The sequence below is a fragment of the Martes martes genome (genome assembly GCF_963455335.1).
Source record: "Martes martes genome assembly, chromosome: 11".
In the NCBI taxonomy this organism is placed as follows: Eukaryota; Metazoa; Chordata; class Mammalia; order Carnivora; family Mustelidae; genus Martes; species Martes martes.
The window spans coordinates 25,182,646-25,210,169 of record NC_137899.1 but is presented as its reverse complement, the minus strand read 5'-3'; the positions used below and the strand labels follow the sequence as shown (position 1 = coordinate 25,210,169).

The following is a 27,524-nucleotide window of genomic DNA, read 5'->3' as shown; positions in this document are numbered from 1 at the left end:
CTATATGTGGAAAACCCAAAAGGCTCCACTCCAAAACTGCTAGAACTTATACAGGAATTCAGTAAAGTGTCAGGATATAAAGTCAATGCACAGAAATCAGTCGCATTTCTTTACACTAACAACAAGACAGAAGAAAGAGAAATTGAGGAGTCAGTCCCATTTACAATCGCACCCAAAACCATAAGATACCTAGGAATAAATCTAACCAAAGAGGCAAAGAATCTATACTCAGAAAACTATAAAGTACTCATGAAAGAAATTGAGGAAGACACAAAGAAATGGAAAAATATTCCATGCTCATGGATTGGAAGAACAAATATTGTGAAAATGTCTATTTTACCTAAAGCAATCTACACATTTAATGCAATCCCTATCAAAATCCCATCCATTTTTTTTAAAGAAATAGAACAAATAATCCTAAAATTTATATGGAACCAGAAAAGACCTCGAATAGCCAAAGGAATATTGAAAAAGAAAGCCAAAGTCGGTGGTATCACAATTCCAGACTTCAAGCTCTATTACAAAGCTGTCATCATCAAGACAGTATGGTACTGGCACAAAAACAGACATATAGACCAATGGAACAGAATAGAGAGCCCAGAAATAGACCCTCAACTCTATGGTCAACTAATCTTTGACAAAGCAGGAAAGAATATCCAATGGAAAAAAGACAGCCTCTTCAACAAATGGTGCTGGGAAAATTGGACAGCCACATGCAGAAAAATGAGATTGGACTATTTCCTTACACCACACACGAAAATAGACTCAAAGTGGATGAAGGACCTCAATGTGCGAAAGGAATCTATCAAAATCCTTGAGGACAATGCAGGCAGCAACCTCTTTGACCTCCACCGCAGCAACTTCTTCCTAGGAACATCGCCAAAGGCAACAGAAGCAAGGGCAAAAATGAACTATTGGGATTTCATCAAGATCAAAAGCTTTTGCACAGCAAAGGAAACAGTTAACAAAACCAAAAGACAACTGACAGAATGGGAGAAGATATTTGCAAACGACATATCAGATAAAGGGCTAGTATCCAAAATCTATAAAGAGCTTATCAAACTCAATACCCAAAGAACAAATAATCCAGTCAAGAAATGGGCAGAGGACATGAACAGACATTTCTGCAAGGAAGACATCCAGATGGCCAACAGACACATGAAAAAATGCTCCACATCACTCGGCATCAGGGAAATACAAATCAAAACCACAATGAGATACCACCTCACACCAGTCAGAATGGCTAAAATTAACAAGTCAAGAAATGACAGATGCTGGCGAGGATGCGGAGAGAGGGGAACCCTCCTACACTGTTGGTGGGAATGCAAGCTGGTGCAACCACTCTGGAAAACAGTGTGGAGGTTCCTCAAAAAACTGAAAATAGAGCTACCCTACGACCCAGCAATTGCACTCCTGGGTATATATCCTAAAGATACAAACGTGGTGCTCCGAAGGGGCACGTGCACCCGAATGTTTATAGCAGCAATGTCCACAATAGCCAAACTGTGGAAAGCGCCTAGATGTCCATCAACAGATGAATGGATAAAGAAGATGTGGTATATATACACAATGGAATACTATGCAGCCATCAAAAGACATGAAATCTTGCCATTTGCGACGACGTGGATGGAACTAGAGGGTATCATGCTTAGCGAAATAAGTCAATCGGAGAAATATAACTATCATATGATCTCTTTGATATGAGGAAGTGGAGATGCAAGGTGGGGGGGTTTGGGGGGAGGTAGGAAAAGAAAAAATGAAAAGATGGGATTGGGAGGGAGACAAACCATAAAAGACTCAATCTCAAGAAACAGACTGAGGGTTGCGGGGGGGAAGGGGGATGGGAGAGGGTGGTGGGGAAATGGACATTGGGGAGGGTATGTGCTATGATGAGTGCTGTGAAATGTGTAAACCAGACGATTCACAGACCTGTACCCCTGGGGATAAAAATACATTATATGTTTATTAAAATAAAAAAATTATTAAAAAAAAAAAAAAAAAAGTGGGGCAAATGGGTGATCAGGAGCTGTTTCTTCGGGGCTTACATCCTGCAGCTCCTTATTATTCACTAACTAGTACAGGGAGATGGTAACGACGAAGAGAGCCCAGACTTCAGGTACCAGATCACCCTCCACCAGTGCAAAATGTCCATCACTCCCCACGGGGTTCAAATGAATTCTAAGCCCACAGGTCACTTTTGCAGAAGCACACTCTCTTGATAACCTATTCAGGGCCCCCTTAAATTAAATTCTCTGTAATCTTATTTTTCTTCTTTTTTTCCCAGCAGTCAACCCCTTAAGAAAAGGTATTTCCACATATGCAATCAATTTAAAAGCATGTTGTTAAGTGAACACAGGATTGTTATCACCATTTTTCAGCTATGCGGAAAGAGTGTTATAAATGGATATTTTTCCCACTCAGAATGGGATGAATAGTATTTCTTTTTGAGCCCCAGCTTTCACCAAGAACTTAGGGAGTACCTGTCCCCAAACTATTTTTAGTCGCACCAAATCCTGGTGGAAGCTCTTTTTATTTATTCATTTTGACCACCCATGATTTTGCTCTGTACGCTGGGTTTGTTCCCAAATGTTTTCTTGGAAACACTTCTAGAGCTTAATCAGTCAGTCTCTTCTGGGTGATGATCACTAGGCATTCCTAAGGTGTATAGTGCTAAAAAGAAAATTAACTAAACAGTGGGGCCTGCTACTGGCATTTTCATTTTCCAGGGTGATCTCTCCCAGATCCTATTTCTATAGGGTTTGCTCCACAAATATGCCCAGATGTTGAGCAACCAAAGAAACCCATCTGCTTTCGAGGGTAGAACCAAAACCTTATGTTCAGAGACTGTTCATCATGAAGTGTATATGTATGGATTTGTCATGAGGTCTTTTAGGAAACAAGGAAGAGCACATCATTTAAAAGATGGGCCCTTATGGTTCTCTGACACAGAGCAATTGAGATAACATGAGGTAGAAGCATAGTCCAACTTAGAAATCTTCATTCGAATGTGTTATAGAATTGCTAGATGAACAGTAAGATGAAAAACAGCTCATATTCTTGTAGGTACTTGATGAAATTAAAATACAATAAAACCTGGTTGCCAAATGTTTTATAACAGAATACCACGGTCTGGTGGCCTAGACAACAGAACAATAGAAATTTATTTCTCATGGTTCTGGAGACTAGAAGTTCAATATCAAGGTGCCGCAGATCTGGTATCTGGTGAAGACCAGCTTCTTGGTTCATAATCAAGCATCTTCTCGAGGTGACCTCACATGGCAGAAGGGGGGCCAGGGAACTCTCTGGGATCCCTTTCATAAGGGCCCTGACACTGTTCAGGAGGACTCTGCTTCTACCTGATCACCTCCCAAGATCCCACCTCCAAAGAGCATCTCTTTGGGGATTAGGTTTCAACCTATAAATTTGGGGAGAACACAAATATCTAGTCTGTAGCATCTCATTAGCCACTGATACTGACCTTCCCTGGCGCTAAGGGGCCAGCAGAAGACTGACAGGTGGAGCTCGCAATTCCAATCAGAGTATCAGATCACAAGATTTAAAGCAGGCCTCCAGGTACCTGAGCTGATCTTAGCCAGATTTATACACGACTGCATATCAACTGTTGCAAGACTAAGGCAAGCTCTTACCCAAAAATTCTTTCCAGATATAAAACTTGGATCCATCAGGCCATCTTGGCTGCATTACATTAGCCTCAGTAGAGGTTCTAGATCAGCACAGTGCAGTAGAACTTCCCTTGATGATGGCGGTGTTCTATGCTGCCCTACCCAGTACTGCAGCCACTAGTCACATGTGGCTCTGGGGCACTTGAAATAAGGTTACCGTGGCTGAGGAATAAAAAAAAAATTTTTAAGATTTTTTATTTATTTATTTGACAGAGATCACAAGTAGGCAGAGAGGCAGGCAGAGAGAGAGGAGGAAGCAGGCTCCCTGCTGAGCAGAGAGCCCGATGTGGGGCTCGATCCCAGGACCCTGGGATCATGACCTGAGCTGAAGGCAGAGGCTGAGCCACCCAGGCACCCCGAGGAATAAAATTTTTAATTGCCTTTCATTTCCACTAATTTAAATAGTGGCCACACGTCGGACAGCAAATCAAACATTGCAGGCCTGCGCTGGAGCACAGTAGTGGCCTCTAGGTGCCCTCCCTGCCTCCAGCCTTCTCACCACCCTCCTAGCCACCCTTCACATGTTACCATGGTGCTCTGTCTACAACGACTAGTCTGATAATATCACTTACCTTTCCTGATCCATTAGTGGCTTCTCATGTGGCTGTGAAAATCAATTCCCAGCCCCTGGCACAACCAATAAGCCTTCCACTGTTTGTCTCCTCCTACCTTGATCCCGTCTCCCTGTGTGTGCTTGTTGCACTCTCACACCCACAGTACAGACTCTGCTAATGCACACATCAGTGCCTTTGCCAAGTCACATGGCCTGTGACTTTGGTGCCCTCTCCATCCTCACCCCCCTGGAGAAGTCCAGTTCATCATTAAAACACAGACAAGGCAGGGTTTCCCCTGTGAAGGCTTCCTAGACACCCCACTCTCCCCTCCCTACCTCCTGCCTCCTACTTACTTGACACACTTCTTTTTTACTTACTTCTATTCATTTCCATCCCAAACCTTCTCTTGATCTCTCCCTGCTTTTTCACTCTTTCTCCCACTTTTAAGGTTTAATCATATATCGTAAGCGGCATCCCTTTTAGGCTATAAGCTGTAAGTCTTGACAAATGCATTTAGTTCTATAACTACTGCCACAGTGAAGTCAGCCTCTCCATCCACTCCTGACCCCCAACCACCACAGATTTGTTTTCCGTTCTAGTTTTGCCTATTCCCATAAAAATGGAATCACGCAGTACCTGGTCTTTGCAGTCTGGCTTATTCCGCTTTATATTCGTCCATTTTGCTTCACGGGTCCGCCCTGGTTAGAGTCCTCCGCTCTGCGGATGCACCATGGTCTCATCATCCATTCCCTCGTTGAAGCCATTCACACTGTTTCCTGTTTGGGTGATTGTGAATAAAACAGCTATGAAACTTTTCATTTAGGTTTTAGCATGGAAAGAATTTTCACTTGAGTGAGTACGTCAGAGCAGGGTTGCTGGTTCAGTTGGTTTCCAAACTGGGGTACCATTTTGTATTCCCCCATATGAGGGTTCCAGGTGGTCTACATCCCGTGTGAGGACTTCTTTCCAGGCTTTCTTGTCATCGTTGTGGTTTGAATTTTAACCATTCCGGTAGGTGTGCAGCGATGTCTCATTTTGGTTTGCATTTGCATTTCTTCCCTAAGGACTAATGATGTCGCGGGGCTTTCCACATGTATTTTGGCCCTTCCTTCCATCTTCGGTGATGCGCTCTGTCACTCCCGGTCTCTTCCCTCTAGCGTGTAATTGGTATTTCGCTGTGGACAACAAAATACATTTTCAGGCTCTTTCGCCTTCCGTTTTTCATTTCTCACTCATTTCTCATGTTAGGGTAATAAAATTCATTTTATGATGATGATCTCAGGTGAAATTAATTATGGAGACATATGTCTGCTTAGTAAAGCTGAAAACACATAGAGTCACTAAGCTTTAAATGCAACGGGTGAGAGAAAGGCACGTAAGCAGAAATCTAAATGAAGTTAAAATGTGCAGTGTTGGGAGAAGAAAGAGAAGGCTACAAAAGAAAAATTATGAGAGATAGCCTCCTTTTCAAATAAGGAAAGTCTGGCGTGATTTACTTGGCCACTCAGAGGTCACACAGTTGTTTTCGAAATTTATATGTGATCAAGATCTCCTCATTCCTGACCACAAGGCTTAAGGGCCCTTTCATATTTAGTTTTATCCAGTCCTGCGAAATTGCATTATTTCAAGTTAAAACACGATATACCCCATTCATAGAACTTTGGCTTCTGTGGGAAACTGAAGACCCCATAAATATTCATGTAATCTTCTGGATAACATATTGAAAAGGACAGCTGGCTCAGGAGGGATCATTTGCCTGGGTTAGTATCTGTTTCCGTTTACATTAAGAAAATATTGCGAGAAGTTATTATCTACCAGAGAGCTTAGGGGAATACAATGAAAAGCTGATACTGTACCTGATTGCTTTTGACATTTACCTATTGTAACAGGGAAACTGTGTGAAGATAGCCAAGTGACTTTTTACAAAACACAATTTCAGAAGCTATAAAAGGAAAAAAGAGATGGCAGAGATAGAATACACTGCATCTGTAAAAATGAGAAACATGACTTGTCAGCAACACCTGCTTGTAACTATCAACCATTTCTACTGGGCCTGCTGAGAAATCACTGAAAGCCAAGTACATTGATGGGTGTGAAGTCTCAGAAGGCAGTCAAAAGATACAGAGGGGAAAAAAAGTGTGGTTTTATTGAACATTTTTAACCCAATACCTGGGATTGATGAAATGTAATTTTATGACATTTTCTCAACTCTTAAAAAGAAACAGTTGGGGGTTTTTTAATATTTTTATCTGTCGGGGCTACTGACGGCAATAAAGTTTGGGTACATAAATTATTGATATTTTTTATTTTCCAAATAGATTCCAAATCTCTAACTGGTATACTAAAATTCCGATTGCAAACACTGATTTAAATTTACAAAAGATATTTCCAGTTTCTAATTAGTGGTGGTAAAATGAGAACATGCTTATCCCCTCTGTTGCTCAGACACCAAAAAAATGGGAGTAAATGAAGAAGAAAGCAATGAGCATGAGTGAGGAAGATATTTTAAAGACAAAAATGTGGGGGCACCTAGGTGGCTCAGTGGGTTTAGCCCCTGCCTTCGGCTCAGGTCATGGTCCCAGGGTCCTGGGATCAAGCCCCACATCTGGCTCTCTGCTCAGCGACAAGCCTGCTTCCCCATCTCTCTCTGCCTGCCTCTCTGCCTACTTGTGATCTCTCTCTGTCAAATAAATAAACAAAATCTTAAAAAAAAAAAAAAAAAAGACAAGAATGTGGTAACTCATTTTGTAGGACAGAGGAAACCAAAAAGAGAAATGGATCACACAGATCTTCTCATTTCTTTAGAAATTCAGCAGCTCAGAACTTAAAAAGCTCAGGACAGAATGGAATACAACAACCATGACCACCATATGTGAAATGCTCATTTTTAAAGTAGAAAACAACCAAGCGAAGAAACAATGATGGAAGAATACTAGAAGAAATGGAGATAATCAAGGGCACAAAAGAAAGCTTCAAAACCATCTCGCTCATATACATAGATAGGAGAAGATATTACAACCTTATGATTTTTTATTTTGTAATAAAATTGAATACTATAAAAAAAGAATACTATGATTCAAGAAAGAATTCTTAGAAATTGAAAATATCGTAGCTGAAATGAAAAATTCAGTAGAAGGATTGACCGGAAGAGTAAAGGAAGTCACACCGGAATAGGACAAAAAGAAAGATAAAGTATGAGAGAAGTGATAATTGACAGATCAACCCAGGAAACCAATATCTAGCCAATAAGAGTTTCAGAAAGAGAGAGCAAAGAAACATAATGAAAGTTATCAAAGAGACAGTATAATGAGGGCTGCCTGGGTGGCTCAATGGTTAAGTATCTGCCTTCAGCTCAGGTCATGATCCCAGGGTCCTGGGATTGAGCCCCCCATGAGGCTCCTTTGCTTAGCCAGGAGACTGATTCTCCCTCTGCCTGCCACTCTCATTGCTTGTACGTGCTTTCTCATTCTCTCTGATAGATAGATAGTTAGATAGATAGACAGACAAATAAAATCTTTAAAAAAAAAAATAAGTACTATATTGAAAGTTTCCAAAACCAAAACTAAAAGAAACAAGTCTCCAGACTGGTAAGAACTATAGCACGATGCATCGTTGTGAAACTTTAGAACCCAAAAAATACAGAGACAATCTTTAACATTTCCAAAAGGAAAAGGGGAAATAAGTAGATCACATACGGGAAACAAAAATCCTAATGGATTCAGACTTCTTAGTAGCAATGCTGGATACCAGAAAACAATGGAGTAATACCTGTAATTCTGAGGAAAATTGATTTTTTCAAATTTGTAGTTTCATATAATCTAGAATTTTAGTTAGCATTCTGTCAAAAGAGAAAGTAAAAGTGAAGACATTTTCAAACATTAAGTACTGACAAATTATTTTCTCCCCTGAATGTTTTCTCATTTTCTTAGGAAGATACTGTAGGATGTACTCAAGCAAAATGAGAGGGTGAATCCAAAAAGGGTTCCCAGGGGTTACAGAAGCATACATCCCACATTGGAGGGCAACAGGAGTCCCCTGAATACCACTGAGCAGCAGAGCTTGAGAGAAACCGACCTACCCAAGGGAAGGAGGTCGCTCCCGGACCCCGTCCTCAACTCATCATGACTTGAGCAGCTTTGGGGCAAACAGTTAGGAAACAGCATATTGTAGACATGGCGGGGAAAGGACACAATCAGAAACATGATTCAGGGTGGGAGGGAGAAAAATTGTGTAAGAAAAGAAATGGAATCACAAAACACTACAGTGAGCAATAGTTACATGGTAAGACTACAAACAGTGAGAACTGGTTTAACTACAACTAGTGATAAAACTACATTGGGGGGCGCCTGGGTGGCTCAGTGGGTTAAGCCACTGCCTTCGCCTCAGGTCATGATCTCAGGGTCCTGGGATCAAGCCCCGCATGGGGCTCTCTGCTCAGCAGGGAGCCTGCTTACCCCTCTCTCTCTGCCTGCCTCTCTGTCTACTTGTGATCTCTCTCTCCCTGTCAAATAAGTAAAAATAAATAAATAAATAAATAAAATCTTTAAAAAATAAAAAAAAAAAACTATATTGGGATGAGGAGAGGAGGTGGGTTGCAGGGTGAGAGTGCCAAAGCCTCTATCACAATAGGAAGTTAATAGATTTGGCTCTAGTTGACAAATTAAGAAGTAGCCTATAGTATGAGACTATAATTTAGAAATGTGAAGAAGAAACAGCTGACAGACTTTAAATGTTTGCCTTTGGGTCGCTAGAAGTGACGTTAGAGGATTGGGGCAGGAGACTAAGGTTTTTCGCTTACAAACATTTTATTTTGGTTGTCTTTTAATTTGTGCACGAATTACTTGAATTAAATTGTTTTAATTAGAAGAGGTTTCCAACCTCTAGGAAATAGTTATTTACTGTTTACTTTTTCCCTTTTACATCATGATGTGAGTTTTGAAATTTTTTTTTTCAGCTCTTTAATTTTTTTATTTTAATAAACATATAATGTATTTTTATCCCCAGGGGTACAGGTCTGTGAATCGTCTGGTTTACACATTTCACAGCACTCATAGCCCATACCCTCCCCAATGTCCATTTCCCCACCACCCTCTCCCGTCCCCCTTCCCCCCCGCAACCCTCAGTCTGTTTCTTGAGATTGAGTCTTTTATGGTTTGTCTCCCTCCCAATCCCATCTTTTCATTTTTTCTTTTCCTACCTCCCCCCAAATCCCCCCACCTTGCATCTCCACTTCCTCATATCAAAGAGATCATATGATAGTTATATTTCTCCGATTGACTTATTTCGCTAAGCATGATACCCTCTAGTTCCATCCACGTCATCGCAAATGGCAAGATTTCATGTCTTTTGATGGCTGCATAGTATTCCATTGTGTATATATACCACATCTTCTTTATCCATTCATCTGTTGATGGACATCTAGGCGCTTTCCACAGTTTGGCTATTGTGGACATTGCTGCTATAAACATTCGGGTGCACGTGCCCCTTCAGAGCACCACGTTTGTATCTTTAGGATATATACCCAGGAGTGCAATTGCTGGGTCGTAGGGTAGCTCTATTTTCAGTTTTTTGAGGAACCTCCACACTGTTTTCCAGAGTGGTTGCACCAGCTTGCATTCCCACCAACAGTGTAGGAGGGTTCCCCTCTCTCCGCATCCTCGCCAGCATCTGTCATTTCTTGACTTGTTAATTTTAGCCATTCTGACTGGTGTGAGGTGGTATCTCATTGTGGTTTTGATTTGTATTTCCCTGATGCCGAGTGATGTGGAGCATTTTTTCATGTGTCTGTTGGCCATCTGGATGTCTTCCTTGCAGAAATGTCTGTTCATGTCCTCTGCCCATTTCTTGACTGGATTATTTGTTCTTTGGGTATTGAGTTTGATAAGCTCTTTATAGATTTTGGATACGAGCCCTTTATCTGATATGTCGTTTGCAAATATCTTCTCCCATTCTGTCAGTTGTCTTTTGGTTTTGTTAACTGTTTCCTTTGCTGTGCAAAAGCTTTTGATCTTGATGAAATCCCAATAGTTCATTTTTGCCCTTGCTTCTGTTGCCTTTGGCGATGTTCCTAGGAAGAAGTTGCTGCGGTGGAGGTCAAAGAGGTTGCTGCCTGCATTGTCCTCAAGGATTTTGATAGATTCCTTTCGCACATTGAGGTCCTTCATCCACTTTGAGTCTATTTTCGTGTGTGGTGTAAGGAAATAGTCCAATCTCATTTTTCTGCATGTGGCTGTCCAATTTTCCCAGCACCATTTGTTGAAGAGGCTGTCTTTTTTCCATTGGATATTCTTTCCTGCTTTGTCAAAGATTAGTTGACCATAGAGTTGAGGGTCTATTTCTGGGCTCTCTATTCTGTTCTATTGGTCTATATGTCTGTTTTTGTGCCAGTACCATACTGTCTTGATGATGACAGCTTTGTAATAGAGCTTGAAGTCTGGAATTGTGATGCCACCGACTTTGGCTTTCTTTTTCAATATTCCTTTGGCTATTCGAGGTCTTTTCTGGTTCCATATAAATTTTAGGATTATTTGTTCTATTTCTTTAAAAAAAATGGATGGGATTTTGATAGGGATTGCATTAAATGTGTAGATTGCTTTAGGTAGAATAGACATTTTCACAATATTTGTTCTTCCAATCCATGAGCATGGAATATTTTTCCATTTCTTTGTGTCTTCCTCAATTTCTTTCATGAGTACTTTATAGTTTTCTGAGTATAGATTCTTTGCCTCTTTGGTTAGATTTATTCCTAGGTATCTTATGGTTTTGGGTACGATTGTAAATGGGACTGACTCCTCAATTTCTCTTTCTTCTGTCTTGTTGTTAGTGTAAAGAAATGCGACTGATTTCTGTGCATTGACTTTATATCCTGACACTTTACTGAATTCCTGTATAAGTTCTAGCAGTTTTGGAGTGGAGCCTTTTGGGTTTTCCACAGATAGTATCATATCATCTGCAAAGAGTGATAGTTTGACTTCTTCTTTGCCGATTTGGATGCCTTTAATTTCTTTTTGTTGTCTGATTGCTGAGGCTAGGACTTCTAGGACTATATTGAACAGCAGTGGTGATAACGGACATCCCTGCCGTGTTCCTGACCTTAGCGGAAAAGCTTTCAGTTTTTCTCCATTGAGAATGATATTTGCGGTGGGTTTTTCATAGATGGCTTTGATAATATTGAGGTATGTGCCTTCTATCCCTACACTTTGAAGAGTTTTAATCAGGAAGGGATGCTGCACTTTGTCAAACGCTTTTTCAGCATCTATTGAGAGTATCATATGGTTCTTACTCTTTCTTTTATTAATGTATTGTATCACATTGATGGATTTGCGGATGTTGAACCAACCTTGCAGCCCTGGAATAAATCCCACTTGGTCGTGGTGAATAATCCTTTTAATGTACTGTTGGATCCTATTGGCCAGTATTTTGGTGAGAATTTTCGCATCTGTGTTCATCAAGGATATTGGTCTGTAATTCTCTTTTTTGGTGGGATCCTTGTCTGGTTTTGGGATCAAGGTGATGCTGGCCTCATAGAATGAGTTTGGAAGTTTTCCTTCCATTTCTATTTTTTGGAACAGTTTCAGGAGAATAGGAATTAATTCTTCTTTAAATGTTTGGTAGAATTCCCCTGGGAAGCCGTCTGGTCCTGGACTTTTGTTTGTTTGGAGATTTTTGATGACTGTTTCAATCTCCTTACTGGTTATGGGTCTGTTCAGGTTATCTATTTCTTCCTGGTTCAGTTGTGGTAGTTTATACATCTCTAGAAATGTTTCCATTTCTTCCAGGTTGTCAAATTTGTTGCCATAGAGTTGCTCGTAGTATGTTCTTATAATTGTTTGTATTTCTTTGGTGTTGGTTGTGATCTCTCCTCTTTCATTCATGATTTTATTTATTTGCGTCCTTTCTCTTTTCTTTTTGATAAGTCTGGCCAGGGGCTTATCAATCTTATTAATTCTTTCAAAGAACCAGCTCCTAGTTTTGTTGATTTGTTCTATTGTTTTTTTAGTTTCTATTTCATTGATTTCTGCTCTGATCTTTATGATTTCTCTTCTCCTGCTGGGTTTAGGCTTTCTTTGTTGTTCTCTCTCCAGCTCCTTTAGGTGTAGGGTTAGGTTGTGTATTTGAGACCTTTCTTGTTTCTTGAGTTTTGAAATTTTTATATGATTTTCTCATTTTATAGACTAATCCAGTATTTTCTAGTAATGATTGGATAAAGCTCTTGCAATTAAATGGTAAATAAAAAGGAACCTCTTTATTCTGGAACTCAGTTTGTCATAAAGATAGCACCTAACCCTTTGAAAGGTAGATTTGCTTGTTTGGGATGGGGGTTTATTACCACCATGTGGTAGTTCTGAGAAAACAGCCAACGTTTGACTGTTTTCATAAAGGAGTAAAACAACTTGTTTTTTTCTGCTTGGCAGAGAAGAGACCTTTTATCATATTTTAATATTAGTAACCCTCTCAACTTTTTCTATTATTACTCAATCAGGTTGCCGTTTGGTTATTTGTAAGCAAAACTTGCTAAAAGCTATACAGTTTTACTCTTGAAAATCACTCAAGGTGAACAATATAGAACTTTCTCCATCTACTCCTTGACTAGAGAATCCTGGGTTCCTGATGTTTACTAAGTAACGGAAATGTATTTCTTTATCAGGTTTCTTTTGGGGGGGGTTGCAAAAAAAATGCTGATAGGGTTGATATTGACTTAGGGGATCAAATTTTCAACAGTAACTTTCAGACCAAAACAGGTTGAAAAGAATGTCCCAGCTACCTAGAAATTAGCAAGGTAAAAATTGAGTCTGTAGGATATACCATGAAATGAGAAGACCTCCACAGAAGATAAAGGCTTAAGCATCTAAAAGTGGAACTGTTTTTCCATTCTGTCTGTTCAGCTCCTCATTCTCTCACACGCTTACTCCTGGCCAGTGACAGACTTGAGAATCACGACTATTCTGAAGTTTCTTTGGTTCCTGCCATTCTAATGTCTAGACACTGTCAGATTATGAAGGACATTTATCAAAAACACATACATTCCTTGAAATAGGGTGGTATATATTAAGTTTGTTTAAAGACAGATAAGGAAGAACATTCGTTTTGTAGATGACTCAATAATGATTGATTAATTACATAATGTCCACAACAGAATTAAGGTCATATTTAGCATTCTTGAGTCAATATGTGCAAAATTAAGGCTCTTCAATATACTTAAAAATGATCTGGACTACCTCTACTAGTGATGTGCATGGGGGTAAAAAAATGAAGCCACAAGAAAAACGGATTATTTTTCTCCTTCCCTACCACCCACCCTTGTGATAATTTTCCTTGGTAACTATAACATGTTTTCATTTACATCTTCCACCGAAGACACAAAAACAACAGAGTGATATAAGGAGGGAATAAATTATGGTTGTATCTATATAAGATCAACCACGTAATTTTCAGGGCCCAGTGCAATACGAACCATCAAGTTACAACTAATTACAATTCCTAAAGCAATGCAATTTTCTTTAGATTACCAATCCACTCTCAGTACTTAGCCAAGGGATGTTTTTTTAATTGGTGCAAAATAAAAACATAGAGGGGCAAGATACAGCCGACAAGTGTTTCTTGCTTTCCAGTCATGTGGTTAATACTTTCTACATGGTGCTTTCTGCCCTCGGAACCCTGAGTTTGGCTGGGCTTCCAAATTGCCAGTGATGGGCTTCCCTTCCCATTCTCCCATCTGACCATCTGCTTATTACCAACTGCAGGGTAACTAAACTGTTCAACCACAAGAGAATGACTAATGGTTCTGGGGAGAGGGGGAAGTGCACTTTTGGAATATGCAGTACTTAAAACACCAGCTGCTCGATTTTTGGGTCTTGCAACTCAGTTGGCTATGAATGTCAGGGAAGTCGTTTTCATTTTTGGAAATCAAATTTCACAGACTTTTCGGGGGAAAACAAGTCAGCTTTTTCTTAATTTTACTGCCCATTTTTTAAAAATATCAAACACATGTTTTTGCCACATCTTCACCCCTTGATGACCAAGAAACACTCTTTCGAAGGACACTCTGTCACATTCCAGGAAGGGACAACATCTGACTGAATGGATGTGTCACAAGAGAACACACTTATCCAAGATTTCTAAGAAGGAGACATGGAAAATAAGGAATTAATACTCAGCTCAGGTTTCTGAAAGCAGGAGAACAGGATTCTGCACTGCGGTTTAAAGTGACAGGAACGCTTGCTCTGTGGGGATTACTCTTCTGTTCCTGTATGTTCGGGTCCATCTAGAGGAGCTAGCTAAAGCCGTCATATCAGGGATCACAGGGAGGGACCCCACGTTCAAAGCATCTTTCCTCTCTTCTTCCTCCATGGATATGATAGGTCCCTGTGTGCCACCCTGAGTTTTTCACTAAGGGAGCTGCCATTTAGTCTTGGACACGATGCGTCCTCTTCCCTAGAATGACCCTCCTTTTTTCCTTACCACTCTGAGTCCACACGTGGACTCGATAATTCACACCTCTTCTCTATTCTTGTCGCCTGTTACCTTTACTGTGGAATTGCTGCCTTTGTTGTATTTTTATATGAATCTCCCCCAACTAGGCTGTGAGTTTTTGAGGCCAGATACCATGTGTTGTTTTGTTTCTCTCTTCCACACTGCACCAAGGCCTGGGCCTGTTAATAAGATGGTGTCCTACAGAAATGTGTAGTTAGTGGAGTAACTGATCCTCTTGTCCCAACCCACAGTTCTGAAACTAGACAGTACATCATCGCCACAGATTATTTTAAGAAAAGCAACTGGAATCTTCCAGTTGAACACACACACACGCACACGCACGCACACGCACACATACTTCTTTTCCTATCAGGTCACGGATTTTAAACCCAGACTAACTTTCCCTGCCTCTTTAAGATAATGGCATGTTGTATAACCTTCACAAATTAGTGGAATTGTGAGCCAATAAGAGTTTATGCTATTGATTGCCTTTGAAGTATTTACTTTCGTCACACTCATTTCAGAAACTTCTTGCTTGTAAGTTTGACATGATTGATGCAGAATCCACTTTCCGTATCTAGTGCTTTCCTCCACCTCCATCTACAATTCCACTTTGTGGATCGATGAACAAGGACGTAATTAAATATAAACATAAGTCACAGGTTTTCCTTCTCTGAAATATAAGACATAAAAAACAACAAAGAAACATGGAGAGGGGGAAGGTGGGGAGGCCCTTCCCTCAGATGCAGCTGAGAATCTCAAGAAGAAACCATCACCAAAAATTTCAGGAAAAATCTAAAAGCAAGAAAAGTCATCCAGGCAACAGTCTCATTTTCTTTATGGGAATGAACCCAAGGTAAAACTCAAGAATTCATTGGTTAGCCAATGGTTGAAGGAGCCTGGATAAACCATACAAAAGTCCCAGAAGAAAAGCCAGCTGCAAAAAGGGAGGACCACTGTATCCTCTAGTACTGTGACCAAAGACCCAGAGACTCCAGACCTTTTGAACAAACTTAGCAACCAATCCAGTGACTGTCTCTGAACAGCCCCCCTAAAATAACAGTGCTGTGATTGAGTAGGGCCAAACAGTTCATCTACAGGAAAATATAAAATCAAAAATATAAAATTGTATAATATAAAATATACATGTGCCATAGTGTTTTACCCACAAAGAAATAAAGAAAAAAAAAGATGAGTTTCTTTTTCCATACTTTATGTGATTTGCAGTTAAAGGGGAAATTTCTAAGTCATGGTACATTGTCTCCTTCCCAAATGTCAGTATGTTCAAAGCCACATGACATATTGCAACTTCTCCCAAATATCTGTGTATCCTTAGCACACTGTCAAGAAGACTGGTCCAAAGGCTTGATTTATGTTGCCGCCTGACAGATGATGTCTAGAAGGCATGCTGTCTAAATGGACTGTGCTCCGACAGTTACCTTAGTCATCAATTCCCAGAGAATTAACGAGTACCATTCATCCCAATAATAGAAACCAAGGTCAGGGCCTCTTCCATGCTCTGTAATTCCATTAGCAATGCACAGAAAGCACTTGGGTCGTAAGTTCTGTAGACCTCATAACAGAGCAAATGGAACTGCATCTTGTTTTCAGAGAGAGTCCTCTGCGAGCACACCCTTTGTCAATGATTTGTTGTACATCAACGTTCAGTGTACTTACACATGTAGGGAAAATGCTGGTAAGGGAGAAGTGAAGCTGTCTTCAGCTGCCAAGAGTTTCAAGCACTGTTTTTATTAAAGTAAATGCCAATAGAAAACAATTTTAACAAAAGTATGTCAGATACTTGCAATTATGGGCAGACCTTTTTAAATTGTGTACTCAGTCAAATTTTATGTAAGCCACTCAGTCATTCTAAATGGCTACCGTAGGACTGATTTCAGTTTTCTTTATTTCATTTTAGTTTTTATTATTTTAGTTTAGTTTTTATTCTACCTGCCATGGTAAAGTGAAAATGGCCTTGAAACTAAGAGTTATCATCATAAGCAAATAAATCTGGTTACAATGAAACTTTCATCTCAAAAATCTCAAGCAGCACGCTTTCCTAAGCTAAATCTTACCAGCCATTCCCTCAGTCCTCATAATTCAAATTGCTTCCAACCTGGCATAGATCGAAAAAAGGAGGGAGTAACCTGAAAGTTTGAAGCCACAGGCATAGATTTGAAATCTGGCTTTGACACTTCTTTGTTTTCTTGACCAAAAAATAAGCATGATTATTTTACTTTATAGCTACTTAATACTGTTGCTGTAAAATTTAAAATAAGTGCTTAGCACAGTGCCCGGAAATTAACAAATGATAACTTATTGTTTTTGTTTTTACTGCTATTGAGCTCATAAAATGTGTGCGTGCGTGCGCACCTGTGTGTGTGTGTGTGTGTGTGTGTGTGTGTGTGTGTGTGAAATCTATGTTTTGAAACATTTGGGGTTTTATGCCCAGTAGATTCTAAATGATCCACAGTAATGGAGGGAAGTTAGAGGAATGAATAATTCAAAATAGCAAATCATCCAAATACCAGCTGTATGTGTTTTAAAGTGTATTTTTAAATTTCATTTCAAATGTATTTCTAATGCCCAAAGAAATGACTTCAAATCAAGGAATGACACCGTGATGTGAAGTCTCAAGTGAAAGGGACCTGAGGAGCTGTCCAGTTTCCCCGCCCTTCCTCTCCTCCCCCTTGCTTCCTTCCTCTCCCCTCCTCTCCCTTTCTCCTCATGCCCTGCCGGTCAAAAGACAGCAGCCGCAAAGAACCAGCTTCGGGCAAAATTTCCACCTCCCACTCTCCCCTGAATGAGGGCCACTGGTGAAGTGTTGGTGATTCCCTGCTTCAAGGCAGGCTTCACTCCCCAAACACAAGTACCGGGGGCTCATGCAGCGAGTGCTTGCATGGAGAGAAGAGACCACACAACGTCAAGAGACAGGGTGTGGAGAGCAAAGTCTGTGGAATCTTACAGACTGGGATTCTAAATTGTGGTTGGACTCTGTGACCTTGGGTCAATTGCTGATGACTGTCCCTCAGTTTCCACTCTAAACATGCGGGAGTCATGCCATCGGCTATCTCACATGATTTGTTAAGGATAAAATGATATATATTTTAATGTAGTCATAATTGTGTGTGTGTGTGTATGTGTGTGTGTGTAAGGCTCGAAGCAGATAATGAGGATGTCTGTATTACACCGATTTCCCTTTGAGTAATAAACTCTTACTTATAAGCTGGTGTTTTCCTACAGATATCCGCAACATCTTTTTTGGAAAACCAGAGAAAAACAAACAAGATGCTTGCCCTCATCTAGTATCTGTAGATAATCCCCCAAACACACCTCTCCTTCCCAGATGAAGCTGTTTTCCTGTGGTGATCCTTAGGAGATAACTGTCGTGTCATAAGTGAAGCATTTCTTCAGTGTTAGTGATGGGATGGGTTTACCCCACGTGGAAGAATTCAAGCTGCTGCCTACACACAAGCACATGCACATATCAAAATCGTTATCAGAACCATTAAAAAATAATAGTAATAAAAAGAATGAAGGAAAAGTGAAAAGTTGCAGATCAGTTCTTACACCAGGTACTGTCCTAGTCACTTTATGTGGGACAACTCATTTGAGTCGCAGAACCATCCTGTGAAGTCAGTGGTATTATTATCCCAATTTTCCTGTTGAGAAACAAATCAGGGAGGTCCGGTAACTTTCCAAGGATCACATGAGAGATAGCAATAGGTACGTTGGAAACCAGAGAGACATGTATTGATAGTTCAGGAGACTACCGAACTGGAAGGGGACAAAAATGGGAACGAATGGGGCGCCTGGGTGGCTCAGTGGTTTAAGGCCTCTGCCTTCGGCTCGGGTCGTGGTCCCGGGGTCCTGGGATCGAGCCCCACATCGGGCTCTCTGCTCAGTGGGGAGCCTGCTTCTTCCTCTCTCTCTGCCTGCCTCTCTGCCTACTTGTGATCTCTGTCAAATAAATAAATAAAATCTTTAAAAAAAAATGGGAATGAATTGTTCACTGTCATTATGGCAGAAGAACAAGCAATTTGCAATAACTTATTTTTTTTTTTAAGATTTCATTTCTTTATTTGACAGAGAGAGGGACAGCGAGAGAGAGGGAACACAAGCGGGGGGAAGTGGAAGAGGGAGAGGCAGACCTCCCATTGAGCAGGGAGCCTGATGCGGGACTCGAACCAAGGACCCGTCAATCATGACCTGAGCCAAGGCAAACGCTTAATGACTGAGCCACCCAGATGCCCCGCAATACCTTATTTTTTTAAATAAGTAAATGAATGTGTTCTTATTACATTTCTGCCTTGTCCCAAGAGCTTAAGATGATCTTTAGTATGCTTTAAGTAAGATGTTCTTAATGAGAGCCATCAGTGTCTGTGGTAAATAAAAAGGTGTTTGAGCTTCCAGCATGATGCGTTGACTTCAGGAACATGGACTCAGCCAATATTTTCATATGCGGTCTATAACCTTTCACAGTGGAGATATGATCACGGTCCTGGGTCATTAACTCACTGATTGTCCTTCCTTGCCGTGGTTATTAGCGGATGTTCTGCCGTTTCGCTATACCACATACTATGTAAGATTGAGAGTTCAGGGAACAGACATACCTGGAGCATAACAAATCGTGAGTGTCTCTGCCACTTTCTGCAGATAGATGGGTACCTGACATCCACAGGGAGAGCAACAACACAGAGTCACTGACAGGTGATTACCTGGCTTGGGATCCCTGTCTAGAAGGGAGAAAGGAAAAGGAACAGGATTCTAGGTTGTATCCTCCTTGGGGCAGGGGAGCGGTTAATGGGACTCTGTGTGCCATTGATATCTGACTCCAGAAATAGGTATTCTCATACGCGCTCACACATTTACAGTGGATAGAAGTCAGCCTGCTAAAGAATCTTTACCCTCATGCACCTGGCTGTCCCTACATATATAAATAAATAAATAAATAAGTTTTCTTTTTTTTTTTTTTAAGATTTTATTTATTCATTTGACAGACAGAGATCTCGAGTAGGCAGAGAGGCAGGCAGAGAGAGAGAGGGAAGCAGGCTCCCCGCTGAGCAGAGAGCCCAACACGGGGCTCGATCCCAGGACCCCGAGATCATGACCTGAGCCAAAGACAGAGGCTTAACCCACTGAGCCACCTTTTCATTGTTTTAAAGAGACATATGCCCTCTTTGATCAATACAGTGCACACTTTCTTATTTTAATATCTAAAAAAATTATATAGCATCTTACAGTCCACAGAGTGTCCTTGTTTAATCAGAAGAGTCAAGTCCTTCCTCCCTCTTTTCCTCCCTCCCTCCCTTCTTTCTTTTTCTTCCTCCCTCCCTTCCTTCTTTCCTTCTTTTTTCTTTCTCTCTCTCTTTCTTTCTCCCTGTCTCTTTCTCTCCCTCTCTCATTCTCTCTTTCTCTCTTTCCCTAAAACAAAAGTATGTCGTAATGGCATTTTTCTTTCTTCCTTCCCTCCTGCCTTCCTTCCTTCCTTTTTTCCTCCCTCCCTCCCTGTCTTTCCCTAAAACAGAAGTATGTTGTAATGACATCTTAGATTTGATGAAATATATTATGCATCAGATATTAGCAAGATCTCAACACTACTTAATCGATTAAATCAGAAGAGGTAAGATTTGAAAATTGCATCAACCTTGAAACTGAAACTTAGTAACTGATGGGAGACTGAGCATAGCGTCTTCACCATCCACAACATCCCACATTAATATAGATTTCTTTCCTTCCTTGTTTTCTCCTGTCAATAAAATGGAAAAGGGTAAAAATTAAATTCTTGGCATTTATTGTATCTTTCTGAAACTGTGGATTATTGTCTCTATGGTATGAGCTCACAACAGTTTATGCCTGTGGTTCTCAAGGTTTTGCATGTAGTAGAATGTCTTGAGGATCTTCTTAAAAATTCATGATTTTCACCTGCTGCCTGGATATGCTGATGGAAAAGGCTGGGGTATGGCCCAACAGGCTGTATTTTTAATTCTCGAGTGATTATGATGCTTGGAAGTGTGAGAACCCCAGGTCCCTGTGTTTGGAATCGGTCCCTCGCTGCACAGGACCTGAATTTAGAAATGCTGATCTCAGGGGTGTGCACAGGACTGCCTTTAATAAGCATGATTATGATTTCCAAAGGCAAATGTACCGATAGAAGGAAGACTTCTGACATCGCGTTGTTTCCTGTGGGGCTGGGACACAAAGATAGAACATGTGTTGGGAACACATCTGATACCTGATTGTGTTGCGGATTGTTCTAGCTGTGCCCCATAAAATCGGACGCATCATCGATGGGAGTCCCGCAGATCGTTGTGCAAAACTGAAAGTGGGAGACCGGATCTTGGCAGTGAACGGCCAGTCCATCATCAACATGCCTCATGCAGACATCGTGAAGCTCATCAAGGACGCGGGTCTCAGCGTCACCCTCCGCATCATTCCTCAGGAGGGTGAGTCCCTGAGCCTGGCTGCCCTCCATGGAGAGCCAGAGGGTCCAAAGTTGATTCTCATTGCCATGTTTGCAAAAATTCACACACCCATGCACCCCAGATCCTGTTTTCTCCGTACCAGTTTCATTCAGAGATCAACCTGTGTGACGTTATAGATAACGAGTGTGAATCCCAAAACACTGGGTTATTCGATCAGCCCCTGTGGCCCCAGGAGTACTGTTTTTATGGTGATACGAAGCCAGAACCCATTCAACAGAGATGATAGAGTTACAAATCTGAAAAGGAAAAAAAGTATTTGTGTTCACCATTAAGCTCTGGACGATTCTTCAAAGTCAGATTGATTCTGAAAAGCTGGAGGAAGTTTTGTGGTGTAAAGAGAGCTCATTTAGAAAAATGGTGCGTCTGATAAGAATTTTAAATTCCCCACTTAGTCTTCTGAATTTCTCTGTGTAAGGACGCCCCCCCGAGGCCTGAAGAGTAGTGAGCATCACAACTCACAGCCTTGAGGGCCACAGGGATCGAAGTGCCGGTTCACCATAAAGTCACCCTTTCCAGACACAGCAAGTTCATTACTGGTTTGTAGCTGCTGACTCATTAATGACACTGGAGAACGCAGTCCCTGGAGATCACCGGTAGGTGGGTCGCAGCATCCCACATGGAGAGTGATGGGTTTGCTCCCCCTGGTCCCCTCTGTTTTACTCCGTCTCCTGATTCCCTCTTGGGGCTATCGGACACTGAGGCCTCAGGCAGTCACTGGCCTTGCAGTATAAAACAGTGGCTCTCACCTGAGATGATTTTGCCCCCTGGGGAATGTTCGGCAAGGTTCGAAGACATTTTTGATGGTCACTATAGGGATGGGGATTCTACCAGCGTCTGGTGGGTAGGACACTGCTAATCACCCCATAGGGCACAGGACAGCCCCCACAGCAAAGCATTATCTGGCCCCAAATGTCAACAGTGCTGAGGTTGAGAAACCCTTCAGGGGGAGAAGAAATTTTTAAATTTGGGCTGTCAGAGAAGAAAGGGGAAGAGTGGCTTGTAAAGGAATAGATCACCTCCCTTTCATCACCCAACCAAATAAGAAGAACAGAAAAGAAAATGACCCTGGTGTTTTTAACCTGTTATTTGCGGACACCATTACGTGTAAAACAGTCAATGGAAATTAACTCTAAGCAAGATTGCTCACTAAAACTCTGGCTCGCATTTCCATTTTCCCCAGGCTGAAATATGTCTGTCCTGTTTCTATCACATCGCATACAGATAATTTCAGTTGAACATGTGAGGCTATTAGAGGAAAATCCAAGAAGCTGTTTCAACAAAGAACAACTTCATGAACACTCTTCTGTCCGATGGTCTTTTTTTCTTTCTGAAGAACCAGGGAGTTCAGGGAGTTATTAATAAGACTAACAAGGAACTAGAGAGACAATTGTGAAAAGCATTTATTTCTGTTATATTAAGTTCCTTATCCAAACCTGGAATACCGGTAGGACTTGTCATTACAACCAAAACGTAGTGGCTTAAGTGTTTTCTGTCAGTGGGCAACACTGGAAAAATAGAATACGTTCTAGAACTTACTCCTATGGATTATTTTTTTCATTGTTTTAATCGCTTTTTTTTTTTATTTTCTCCTGACAAAATGACAAGAGGCTCTGTTTCTGACCTCGCTCAGCAACACGTATAACTAATGATATAACACTAATTCTGGGAATGGTATTGGAATTTGATTGGATAATTGATAAGTTTAACCTGTCGTCTTAAAGTCTAATGGAAACTGAAATAACCAAAGCCTCGAGTCTTTGAGGCGGCTCTTTATCAGATGCCAACCTGATCGCATTTGCCACATCGGCTCCCCTTTGCAGAGCTCAACAGCCCAGCCTCGGCGCCCAGCTCAGAGAAGCAGAGCCCGATGGCCCAGCAGAGTCCACTGGCCCAGCCAAGCCCGGCCACCCCCAACAGTCCCGTTGCCCAACCAGCTCCTCCTCAGCCACTTCAGCTGCAAGGACACGAAAATAGGTAACGTTTCCCCTGGCTTTTCTGACTCGGAGGGGTGAGGGAGGTGGGCAGGAGGAGAGTTTGGGACAGGACAGGACGAGACACAGGCAGAAGAGAACTTTTCCTAAAGTGGAAATTGCTGTGTGTGCCTCTCTGTGATTTTGAGATGGTATGTGTGTGTCACAAGTGTGATTTTATTAGCAAATACAAGTATCTGTTCTTCACATTAAGAGAACCTTTCCTGAAGACGTGATGAGCAGTTACAGATCCGGAGGCGCTAATGAAGCTGGAAAGCACATTGAAGAGAGTCTAGAGTAAAGAAAATAGACAAAGGCCCTTTAGCAGGAAGGAGTGTGCAACCTTGAAAGGGGTGGAAATAAGGTAATGAGGAAAGAGGCCAGGAGCATGGTTTAAGATGAAGCCAGTGGGAGTGGTAGGGGCCCCTCTACAGGGTCTTACGAGCATGTTAAAGATTTCGGTCTTAAGTGTAGTGAGAAGTCATTGGAATGGCTTTTATGCTGAAGATGGACATCCCTGGATTTGCTTTCCAAGGCCTCTCAGTTGGCCAACTGGAGAACTGACTAGAGGCTGGTCACGGTGGGTGTAGGTTACTCAGCAGTGAGAGGTGGCCGCCGATGTCCTGGGGTCAATAACGGTGGTGGCTCAGAGAGTGATGGTGGTGTGGAGGGGGCACGTGTGGAAAGACTTGTGAGCATTAATAAACGTCAGCATTTTTTTACTGCACATGGCCTTAGAGCCTCCTACCATGATCTGATGAGGTTCTTCCATTCCAGATCAAAAACTCATGTAAATAAGGCACTTTGATCTTCTAGAAGAAAAGGATGCCCTGTAAGAACAGCATTGTCTTCTTACTGCGACTTGTGTGCGGGGTTAGGTTGAGCCGTTAAAGAAAGATAAAGGCACGTTCCCATGCTGTGTCCTCTCTCTCAGAGGAGAAAAACAGAACAACCTATAGGAACACCTCCGTGTACAAAACCCTCGCCAGTCTTTTCCATAATTCTAATGTTTTCTGAACATCTGCTTCCCAGCTTCTGCCTCCCATGTTGGTGAAGATGAAGTGAGACCCAATTTCCAAGTCCCAGAACTCTGTGGGTTTATCACTCACAAGGCTGCAAAGCAAATATTTTCTCTCTGCCACAGGTGCTATTTCCAGAAAGCCCTGCTCTCCTCAGAGCTCCCCGTTTGCTTTCATGGAAAAGGAAATGTCTGTTGTCCCCGGCTGGTTATGGGTTTAATCTATTCCAGGGAAGAAAAAAGACTAAAGACCATAAAGCAAATGACAGGGAGGTAAGAATTTGACCACCCGTAAGAGGAGTGAGTCCTGGGTGCCTCAGTAATGAGCCACTGATGTGTCCCCTATTTCAACGGATCGCACAGGCTTTTCCCAGATCCCCCTCTGGACTCAGGAAGAAGTGGCTGAGTGCGCGCAGTCTTTGAGCCAGATTCAGGGTCTTCGGATGGCTCTCCCACTGTCTGCTAACCTCCCAGCCACAGTTCCATCTCACTTTTCCAGAGGCAGACTCCCCTGGATGTTGGCTTCTTGCTTCTGGCTTTGGGGTGGGTAATCTCATTCCTGTCATGTTACAGGGTCAGTGGGGAGAATAACATCTGGGCAAGGTCACAGTCATTCCCCAACTTCTACTACCTCACAGGTGCGACTCGTCGTCCCTTAGCAGAGAAGCAGCGGTCTTTGGAATATTTTTTTGTCCTGACTACAGAATAAATATTTCCTAATCTGGGGATTAACAGATGGACCTGACTCAAATTTTTATAAATCAACAGCGAATTTTCCCGGAGTTCTTAGCTGTTGTTGCTCACTAATATTAAAAGCCTGGAAAGTGCGGACTCCTAGAGGGACCTTTTTCTTGGCACTCTGGTTTCCTGCCTTCACTGTTGATTGTTAGCCGGTGGCTCATTTACATATGAATGAAGAGATTCATCATCTTACAGATCCTAGAATCATTTTCCTAGCTGCGTTTAAAGATGGTCAGTGTATCAGGAACTCTTTGTCTTTCTCTAGATCAGGCTAGAGATGTCTCCAAGATAGCTCGTACACCAAGCACCCTGGATGTGTCTCCTATTAGTTCGTTTGTATTAGAAGTGCCCAGCTAGCTCCGTGTCACATCCAGCCTGGTTCCCCAGCAAAGTCGGAGAAAATTAAATGGCAGTCTGCTTGCAAAGCTTATTCTATGATTAGGATGACTGAATATTTTAATCCCGTCTTGTTTATTCTCAGCTTGGCTTCCAAGGGACACCCCGCACACCTCTCCTTATTTATCTGTCGCTTAAAATCCTTTTGGGATATGCTCAGGAAACAAAATAGTTTTAATATGGACATGAGCAAAACAGTAGTCAAGGAGAAGCATTTGTTGAAAACAGCAAAAAAACCAATGTGTAATATATTTCAAAACAAAGTATATATAGCAGAGTTCACCTTCCCCAGCTAGGGCAATTAATATTTGCGTTTTAAACGGCGAGGTCAATGGAAGAACATTGGAAACTGACTTCTTTCACAGACTTTAAACCCTAGATGCTTAAGGCTGGAAGGAATTCTTAAAAGGCCCATATGAGGCAAAATCCCGCAAGATCCCCGATCACGGGCCATGTTTCCTGGTTCTGGAACTTGCTCATACCATCAAATTCTGTTAAAATTTACCATTAGAAATCTGGTTTTATTATCTCTAAAATCTCTTTAATAATGGAATTAGTAACTACAAAGACTAAAGGAATTTTAAAGAGGCCATATTTTTTTTAATCATCTTGAGTTTTCCTGAAAATAGTTTTTTATACATTGAAAACAACATAATTTTTGCCCAAGCCAGGATATCATTCACTTAGAAGTCAGCAACACACATAAAAAATTAAGTGTATTTTCCTTATTAAAGACTCCTCAATGTGCAATTCAACGTAAAATACTGACACTTGGCACTGGAGTCAAATGCGTGTTTGAGCGGCAGAAGGCAGGGGTGGGTGACAGCTTTTGCATCTTAACAGCTCCTATTCTGGGCTGCTGCGTAATCTTTGGGGAGCCTACATCTCACCCTCTTTTGCTACACCTCGTGACACATCTGGTTGGAAAGGGAGCATGTAACAGATACGGCATGCCCCTGGCACACAGATTATGAAAATAAGGTGACTCAAAACAATGTGATGTCTAATCTACCAAATAGTTTTCTAGGAAGGCATCGACACATGCCAACAAATGCTGGCCAGTTGGGTTCTTTTTGCTTAGCCCATGCATTTGTGTGGTTAAGTATTGTATTCAAAGCATGTTTAAATAATTCTGTTCTCAGCATGCACGCTCCCAATCTGTGAGTGCACTGGACACCTTGCTGAGCTATAAAGCAAAGCCCAAACTGTGCAGTCCCCAAGAGGAATGTGTCCCATCTGCAGGGTTAAGTTATGAACGGGACCTCCTCAAAGTATTGATTGAAAACCTCCTCCAAAAACCCCAAGTAAATACACCTATGGCTCTACATTCTTAGTGTGTCCTCACCAAATATTAGATCGCAGTAATGGCAGTTGTTCAGGTGAGTGATTTTTAAAAATAGTAATAATCGGCATCAGTGAGACCGTAAGCCAGTGTAAAAAAAAAAAAAAAATCTGGGTTTTAAAGATAAAAATTCTACTGGTTTAGATCTTGTTTTCTCAACACGTTTGAGTTTTTCCTTGGTCCTAAATATTTTCTCAATTCCTCAAACCCTTTATATTAATTTTAGATAGAATTGTCATTAGATTGAATGTATTCTTTTTAATCTTCCTGGATTACTGAGCAGCTCATTATGGACTGTGGCTGTGACAGTAGACAGTGAATTACAGAATTAAGTGGCCTTTATACTATGGTGATAACTTTTCAGGTTACATTATTAATGATCCCATAATGGGAGGCATTAGCTCCGTTAGTCTCCTTTTGGAACTGGGAACCCCTTCAGTTTAGAGCAATCTGGAATTCACAAAACAACACTAAACAACTAACTCTGGTTTCTGTATTTATTTTATGAGTACAGAAGCCCCCACTCCCCCACCTTAATCTATAGGTTTGCTTCCCATGGTCTCAGGTACCTGAGGTCAAGGACGCTCAGGAAGCAGATAATCCTCCATCAGTAATATCCTAGCCTAAGGCTACACAATGTAATCGTAGTGTGTAGGTCACGCCCCTCACTTCATCTCATCACTCAAGCATTTTGTCATTTCACATCATCACAAGAAGGGTGAGTTCAGGACAGTAAGATACTCTGAAAGAGAGAGCCCACAGTCACATAACTTTAATACAGTATATTACTGTAATTGTTCTGTGTTATTACTAGTTACTGCTGATAATCTCTCACTGTGCCTAATTTATAAATTAAACTTTA

The 27,524-nt window shown here is 41.4% G+C and overlaps 1 protein-coding gene across 3 annotated transcripts in view; it reads left to right on the top strand.

Moving 5' to 3' along the window:
• The window catches only part of MAGI2 (membrane associated guanylate kinase, WW and PDZ domain containing 2), a gene marked incomplete at its 3' end in the record, with an annotated part of 1,345,444 nt that overhangs the window by 1,198,979 nt on the left and 118,941 nt on the right, over positions 1 to 27,524 (top strand). For all 3 annotated transcript variants that reach the window (XM_080818052.1, XM_080818051.1, XM_080818053.1), the window contains 2 exons: positions 20,971 to 21,156; positions 23,016 to 23,169. In XM_080818052.1, coding sequence (XP_080674178.1) covers positions 20,971 to 21,156; positions 23,016 to 23,169 — 340 coding nt within the window. The remainder of the gene's footprint in view (positions 1 to 20,970; positions 21,157 to 23,015; positions 23,170 to 27,524) is intronic.